General features: G+C 40.1%; 1 protein-coding gene and 1 pseudogene across 1 annotated transcript; both read right to left on the bottom strand.

Annotated features, from left to right (window-relative positions):
- LOC132013404 (protein DDI1 homolog 2-like) overlaps window positions 1-979 on the bottom strand; it is a 9,910-nt pseudogene extending 8,931 nt beyond the window's left edge.
- A 5,295-nt stretch (window positions 980-6,274) lies between these two features.
- On the bottom strand, window positions 6,275-7,237 carry LOC132011314 (putative olfactory receptor 56B2). Its single transcript, XM_059389721.1, has one exon. It carries the CDS (start codon window positions 7,232-7,234, stop codon window positions 6,275-6,277), a length of 960 nt encoding a protein of 319 aa, XP_059245704.1. The 5' UTR covers window positions 7,235-7,237.
- Window positions 7,238-8,501: the final 1,264 nt, after the last annotated feature.

An 8,501-nucleotide genomic window follows, 5' to 3' on the forward strand; every position in this document is an offset into this window, starting at 1 on the left:
ACTGATGCTGCTTTAGCATGTCCAGACCCAGAAGTATGTCCATGGGCTACTCCTCAAGTATAGAGAACGAACACGCCAGGAAATCACCTTCAATCTGAACCTGAGCTTGATGTACCCTTCCAATAATTTTCTGGGTGCCCACTCCTTTGGCGATCCCTGCCCACCGACGGTTCACCAGCCTCATTATGTTACACCTTTCTGCACAAGCTTGGCTCATAATAGTCATCTGGGCACCTGAGTCAGTGAAGGCTTTCACAGGGTGTTCGTTTACTTTGCAGTTAATATAAAGCATCACTACTTGGCCAAAACTTTCAGAGGTTTCTTCCATAGCTATCGTCATGTTTTCCTCAATGTTCTGTTGCCTTATATCTTCTTCTATTTTTGCCTGAGCTTCAAAATCAAAAGGGTCAACAGAAAAGAAATGAATCCTTTCTTGCTCTCTCTGGGCTCTGTCCTGCTGCTGCTCCACCAGGACCCTAGAAAATTTCTCAAGGTTTCCACTGAACAGAGCATCTGCCAAGGGCGGGTTGTGTTCCTTCAGCAAGGACAGCTCATGGGGGTTGGCCAGCAACATGTCTCGGAGCAAGGCCAAGCCCTGAGGAGATGAAGCTATGTCTCCAGGAGATGAGTGGGAATGCTGTGCTGGTGGCTGGTGCTGCCAGGAGCCTGATGTGCCAGGTACGGCTATACTAGGAAGTCTATGCGGGGTAAGTTTGGGAACTGCACTGGAGGTCAAGGGCCGGCGTTCTCCTTCTGTCCTAAAATCACAACATCCCCATCTTTCAAGCCCTAGGAAGCCAGCAATCTGTGGTTGTATGTGAGAGGTCTTTCAGCATAGACAATCTGGCTCTCCCCTGCGTGGATGCCGGACTCAAGCTTGCACAGCGCGCAGAAATTGTGCAGCTGGAAGTCCGCCTCAACCTGGAGGGAAAGTCACCTCGGAGAGGTCCCTCTGCACACAGTACACGGCGAGCAGCATGGCCCGGGCCCGACCCAGCTCTGCTCGGCCCAGCCTCGGCGCTGGGCTGCGGGGCGGCGGCGGGGCCTGGCTGGTGATGCGGGCGAAGGGCAGAAGCTCCTCGCTGGCTCGCCCGCTTGCTCCTTCCCTCCCTCACACAGGCTCAGTGACTCCCTCCCTCCCGCCCTCACTACCAAGCACGGCGGCCGCCACTCGCCTGCGACTCCGTCTGCCTGCTTCTATATTTTTATTTTTAAAGGTTTTATTTATTTAGAGAAGGAGAGAGAGCATGCATAAATGAGTTTGGGGAGGGCCAGAGAGAGAGAGAGAATCTCAAGGGGACTTGGTACTGAACCTGACTCCACTTGGGGCTTGATCTTATGATCCTAAGATCATGACCTGAGCTGAAATCAAGTCAAACATTTAACTGACTGAGCCACCCAGGTGCCCCCCATTTTTTTTTTTTTTTAAGAGAAAGAGTGCAAGTGAGGCTGGAGGGGCAGAGGGAGAGAAAAAGCTTAAGAAGCCACCCCCATGTATATGTATTTTTTTATTTCACAAGCTATGTTACTACAACAAATACGTAGCATTTTTGCACTGTTTCCCACTATTATTTTATTGAGGTGAAATTCACATACCATCTAATTACTCATTTAAATCAATCAACATTTATGATTGAGTGGCTTTGTACATTTACAATGCTGTGCCACCAACAGAAATATATAATTCCAGAAAATCTCCAATGCCAAGCAAAAACAAAACAAAAAAATGAAAAAACAAAGCAAACAAACAAAAAATAAACCCCTACATAATCATTAACCTCACTCCATATTGATTCATCCTTCCAGCTCCAGACAACAGCTAATTAGCTTTTTGGTTCAATGGACGTATTTATTCTGGACATACCAAATAAATGGAATCATACATACCTGTACAATACATAGTTTTTGTGTCTGGCTTATTTCACTCAGTACAGTATTTACATAGTTCATCTATGTAAAAGCACATATGGGTACTTTATCCTTTTTGTGGATTAATAATAATGCTGTATATGAATATGTCTCAATTCGTACATCCATTAGGCCACTGATGGACATTTTTGTTCTTTCTATTTCTTGGCTAATATTGCTAATGTGAACATTGGTGTACAAATTGTTTTTAGGAGTCACATGGTAATTGTGTTCAATTTTGTGAATAAATATCAAACTGTTTTCCACATCTCATGTATAGATTTACATTCTCACTAAGAATGTATGAGGATTCCAGTATTTATACAAAATCTCCAACACTGGCTAATTTATAAAATACAGTCATTTTAAGGAATATAGGGTGTCTTATAGTGGTTTGATTTTATTCGTCTAATGACTGAGATTGCTCTTGTCTTCATGTGCTTGATAACAATTGCATATCTTCTTTCTAAAATGATTTTATTTATCTATTTGAGAGAGAGCCTGAGAGGGGAGAGGGGCAGATAGATATGGAGAGGGAGAAGCAGATTCCTGCTGTGCATGGAGCATGATGTGGGGCTCAATCCCAGGACCCTGAGATCATGACCCAAGCTGAAGTCAGATCCTTAATCAGCTGAGCCATCCAGGAGCCCCCAATGCACATCTTCTTCAGAGAAATGTTTTTTCAACTCCTTCATCCATTAAAAAAAAAATTGAGACACATTAGAAAGCAAATAGACAAATGACAGGAGTAAGTCCTATGTTATCAGTGCTTCTATCAATGCATGCGGATTAAACTCTAATTAAAAAAAAACAAAGATTGGTTTTATGCCAGTACCATGCTGTCTTGGTGATCACAGCTTTGTAATAAAGCTTGAAATCAGGTAATATGATGCCCCCAGCTTTATTTTAGTTTTTCAACATTTCCTTAGCGATTCGGGGTCTCTGCTGATTCCATACAAATTTTAGGATTGTTTGCTCCAGCTCTTTGAAGAATACCGGTGGAATTTTGATTGGAATGGCATTAAAAGTATAGATTGCTTTAGGCAGTATAGACATTTTAACAATGTTTATTCTTCCGATCCAAGAGCATGGAATGGTCTTCCATCTTTTTGTGTCTTCTTCAATTTCTTTCATGAGTGATCTGTAGTTCCTCAAGTACAGGTCCTTTACCTCTTTGGTTAGGTTTATTCCCAGGTATCTTATGGTTCTTGGTACTATAGTCACTGGAATCGATTCTCTAATTTCCCTTTCTGTATTTTCATTGTTATTGTATAAGAAGGCAACTGATTTCTGCACATTGACTTTGTATCTTGCCACGTTGCTGAATTGCTGTATGAGTTCTAGTAGTTTGGGGGTGGAGTCTTTTGGGTTTTCCATATAAAGAATCATGTCATCTGCGAAGAGAGAGAGTTTGACTTTTTCATTACCAATTTGGATACCTTTTATTTCTCTTTGTTGTCTGATTGCTGTTGCTAGGACTTCTAATACTATGTTGAACAAGAGTGGTTAGAGTGGGCATCCTTGTCTTGTTCCTGATCTCGACGGGAAGGCTGCAAGCCTTTTCCCATTGAGGATGATGTTTGCTGTGGGTCTTTCATAGATAGATTTGATGAAGCTCAGGAATGTTCCCTCTATCCCTATACTTTGAAGCGTTTTAATCAGGAACGGATGCTGGATTTTGTCAAGTGCTTTTTCTGCATCAATTGAGAGGACCATGTGGTTCTTCTCTCTTCTCATATTAATTTGTTGTATCACATTGATTGATTTGCGAATGTTGAACCATCCTTGTAGCCCAGGGATGAATCCCACATGATCATGGTGGATAATCTTTTTAATGTGCTGTTGGATCCTGTTGGCTAGGATCTTGTTGAGAATCTTAGCATCCATATTCATCAGTGATATTGGTCTAAAATTCTCCTTTTTTATAGGGTCTTTGCCTGGTTTGGGGATCAGTTAATGCTGGCTTCATAGAAAGAGTCTGGAAATTTTCCTTCTGCTTCAGTTTTTTGAAAGAGCTTCAGGAGAATCGGTGTTATTTCTTCTTTGAAGGTTTGGTAGAATTCCCCAGGGAATCCGTCAGGACCTGGGCTCTTGTTTTTTGGGAGGTTTTTGATCACTGCTTCAATCTCGTTATTAGATATCGGTCTATTCAGGTTGTCGATTTCTTCCTGGTTCAATTTTGGTAGTTTATAGTTTTCCAGGAATGCATCCATTTCATCTAGGTTGCTAAGCTTATTGGCATATAACTGTTGATAATAACTTCTGATGATTGTTTCTACTTCCTTGGTGGTCGTTGTGATCTGTCCCTTTTCATTCATAATTTTATGAATTTGGGCTTTCTCTCTTTTCTTTTGGATTAGTGTGGCCAATGGTTTATCGATCTTATTGATTCTTTCAAAAAACCAGCTTCTAGTTTCATTGATATGCTCTACTGTATCTCTGGTTTCTACCTCATTGATCTCAGCTCTAATCTTGATGATTTCCCTTCTTATGTGTGGAGTTGGTTTGATGTTTTGTTGATTCTCCAGTTCTTTAAGGTGTAGAGACAGCTGGTGTATTCTGGATTTTACAATTTTTTTGAGGGAGGCTTGGATGGCTATGTATTTCCCCCTTAGGACAGCCTTTGCTGTATCCCATAGGTTTTGAACCGAAGTGTCTTCATTCTCATTGGTTTCCATGAATTGTTTCAGTTCTTCTTTGAGAGTAGAGAGCCCAGATATGGACCCTCAACTCTATGGTCAATTAATCTTCAACAAAGCAGGAAAAAATATACAGTGGAAAAAGACAGTATCTTCAATAAATGGTGCTGGGAAAACTGGACAGCTATATATAGAAGAATGAAACTCGACCATTCTCTTACACCGTACACAAAGATAAACTCAAAATGGATAAAAGACCTCAACGTGAGACAGGAAACAAAAGCGAAAATAAACTTTTGGGACTTCATCAAAATCAAAAGCTTCTGCACAGCAAAGGGAACAACCAAGAAAACAAAGAGGCAACCCACGGAATGGGAGAAGATATTTGCAAATGACAGTACAGACAAAAGGTTGATATCCAGGATCTATAATGAACTCCTCAAACTCCACACACATGAAACAGGCAAACATATCAAAAAATGGGCAGAAGATATGAACAGACACTTCTCCCATCAAGACATACAAATGGCTATCAGACACATGAAAAAATGTTCATCATCACTAGCCCTCAGGGAGATTCAAATTAAAACCACATTGAGATACCACCTTACACCAGTTAGAATGACCGAAATTAACAAAACAGGAAACAACATGTGTTGGTGAGGATGTGGAGAAAGGGGAACCCTCTTCCACTGTTGGTGAGAATGCAAGTTGGTGCAACCTCTTTGGAGAACAGTGTGGAGATTCCTCAAGAAATTAAAAATAGAACTTCCCTATGACCCTGCAATTGCACTACTGGGTATTTACCCCAAAGATACAGATATCGTGAAAATAAGGGCTGTCTGTACCCCAATGTTTATAGCAGCAATGGCCATGGTCGCCAATCTATGGAAAGAACCAAGATGCCCTTCAACGGACGAATGGATAAGGAAGATGTGGTCCATATACACTATGGAGTATTATGCCTCCATCAGAAAGGATGAATACCCAACTTTTGTAGCAACATGGACGGGACTGGAAGAGATTATGCTAAGTGAAATAAGTCAAGCAGAGAGAGTCAATTATCATATGGTTTCACTTATTTGTGGAGCATAACAAATATCATGGAGGACAAGGTGTGTTAGAGAGGAGAAGGGAGTTGGGGTAAATTGGAAGGGGAGGTGAATCATGAGAGACTATGGACTCTGAAAAACAATCTGAGGGGTTTGATGTGGCGGGGGTGGGAGGTTGGGGTACCAGGTGGTGGGTATTATAGAGGGCACGGATTGCATGGAGCACTGGGTATGGTGAAAATATAATGAATACTCTTTTTCTGAAAACAAATACATTGAAAAAATTAAAAAAAAATAAATGCCAAAAAGAACACCCCCCAAAAAACAAAAACAAAACAAAGATTGGCAAATATCTGCTGACCACCTCAATTTGACACTGTCTAGGTGTTCTAGACAGGACAACTAGGTAAGAAAATGAGAAGAACATTCCACTTGTCCTTCCCTTGGATTCCTTGAGATAATCAGCATCATTTTTTCAGCTGGAAATCATTCTTGAATCCAAGATTTCAATTATAGTTTCATCACTTTTTATTTTGAAGTTTCATTTTTTCCAGATTCATTTATACTAAGTGAAAATTAGTATTAGTGTTTATGTTCCTTAGTTCTGACATATGCAGTGTTTGAGAATATAATCAATGAATAATATGCAAATTAGAAACGAACTTCACCACTGTCTTAGTTGCCCTTGATGTCCAGCTTCAGAACTTTATATAAGCCCTGCCTGAGCTCCTTGTTCTTGAGTGCATACACCATGGGGTTGAGGGCAGGAGGAATGACATTGTGTAATACATTAAGTAGAACTGGGATGAGGGGAACTGTCATTGTTACACTATGGGTGATGGAAATTACTACGATGACAGTGTAAAAGAACAAGATTAGGATGAGGTGAGAAGTGCAGGTACTTAGGGCTTTGGATGCAGCTTCTGCTGAGTTCAGCTTCAGCACTGAGTGAAGTATCAAAGCATATGATAAGAAAATCAAACCCAGATCACTCCCCATCAATGCCCAGGCCAGAAGTACCTGGTATATGCTATTGATGGTTCTGTCATCACAGGATAAGCTAGTGACTCCAAGATTAGAGCACAGGCAATGCTCAATTTTGTTCTGTGAGCAGTAGTGTCTCTGAGAAGCCAACACTGGCACTGGGATGGCAACCAGGCTAATTCTGAGTGCCATGAGCATGGTTGCTTTGACCACAAAAGATTCAGTAACTATTGATGGATAGCGTAGTGGTCTACAAATGGCAACATATCTGTCTATAGCCATACAGACAAAGATACCTGATTCCATGCCCACAAAACAGTGTATGACATACATCTGAGCAAAGCACTCTGGGAGACTGATGGCCTTAGCACTGAACCATAAGATCGCCAAAATCTTGGGCATGATGGTGGTGGCCAGTCCCATGTCTACCACAGCCAGGATCCCCAGGAAAGAGTACATAGGCTGGTGTAGTGTGGCCTCTTGTTTGATGGTGATCAGGATAAGGATGTTGGCAGTGAGAGCTAAGAGGTAGAGCAGAGCCAGGGGCAGGGAGATCCAGTGTTTCCAGGTATGAATGCCTGGGAATCCCATCAGAATGAACTCAGAGACTTGAAACTTAGAGATGTTGGAATCTCTGGGATCCTGGAACATTTTCACTAAGAGAAAAAAATATATATATTCAAAGTTACTATTCTATTTTAGTAACTCTCAGATAGTACTTGAAATGGAGTTACCTAGGTTCATGATACCAAATGGGGATTTGTGTTTATTATTCTCATTCCACTACTAACATTAATGGTATACTATTAAAAAACTGGAACTGTGATAGTGCATTTCATATTATAAGTCATTTAATCTCAAAAGCACTCTATAAGGTGGGACATAAGATTGCTACGCGGGGCTGCTGAAGTAGTTTAGTCTATTAAGCAACTGCCTTCAGCTCAGGTCATGATTTCAGGATCCTGAGATCAAGTCCTGCATCAGACTCCTTGCTCAGCTTGGAGCCTGCTTTTCCTCTCCCTCTACCGTTTCCCCTGCTTGTTTTCTCTTTCTCTTTCTCTCTCTCTCTCTCTCTCAAATAAATAAAAAAATCTTTAAAAAAAAGACTTATACTCTCTCATCATTGAGTAATAGAACATTATAGTAATCTGGATCTTGCTTATTATCTTCCATATTAGGTCATGGAAGCTCGACAAAAAGCAAACCATTTGATATCATAGCCTGGTCTTTATTTATTTTTTTAATTTTTATTTATTTTTTAAATTTCTCTTCAGTATCCAGAATTCCTTGTTTATGCACCACACCCAGTGCTGCATGCAATATGCATCCTCCATAATACCCACCACCAGGCTCACCCATCGCCAGGTCTTTAAATTTGACTTTGCTAATGGATTGTTTTCTTTGTAGACCAAATACAAGTCTCAGAGTAGAAAATTTCATGCATGGAGTCTTCTCGGATGATAGATAAGGTCATAGATTTGAGTATTTCTTAAGTAATCACAAATATTATTTGTCATTAAAATACATAAGTTCAGTTAGTATTTCAATTTTATATGCAATAAAGTGATATCCAAAATGCTAGTTGTCTGTCTAAATCCCTGCAACTATAAAAGAGATAATATGGTTTGGAAATATCAGTATTTTTAAATCAGTTCTTTCTGGTTTTGTGTAACTTTTCCCACTTTTGTGACAGGGTTTAAACAGTATAGATAGCCACCTTATAATTAATAAGACAGAAGTGAAAACAACAAACAAAAGACAAAAACTGACAAACCAATGAGTTTGAGGTCAAGGTTTTGTTTAGAAGTTCTGCTAAAATCAAATCACTCTGTATAAGACACTTTTTTGATATAGTATTTTATTAATGTTTTAATTTAAAATGAAGGCAATTATATTGTATGTTTTATCAAAATGTACA

This window comes from Mustela nigripes, chromosome 1 (genome assembly GCF_022355385.1).
Source record: "Mustela nigripes isolate SB6536 chromosome 1, MUSNIG.SB6536, whole genome shotgun sequence".
NCBI lineage: Eukaryota > Metazoa > Chordata > Mammalia > Carnivora > Mustelidae > Mustela > Mustela nigripes.

Excerpts from the sequence above, each read along its gene's own strand:
- LOC132011314 (XM_059389721.1), bottom strand. The coding sequence starts at position 7,234 with ATGTTCCAGGATCCCAGAGATTCCAACATCTCTAAGTTTCAAGTCTCT.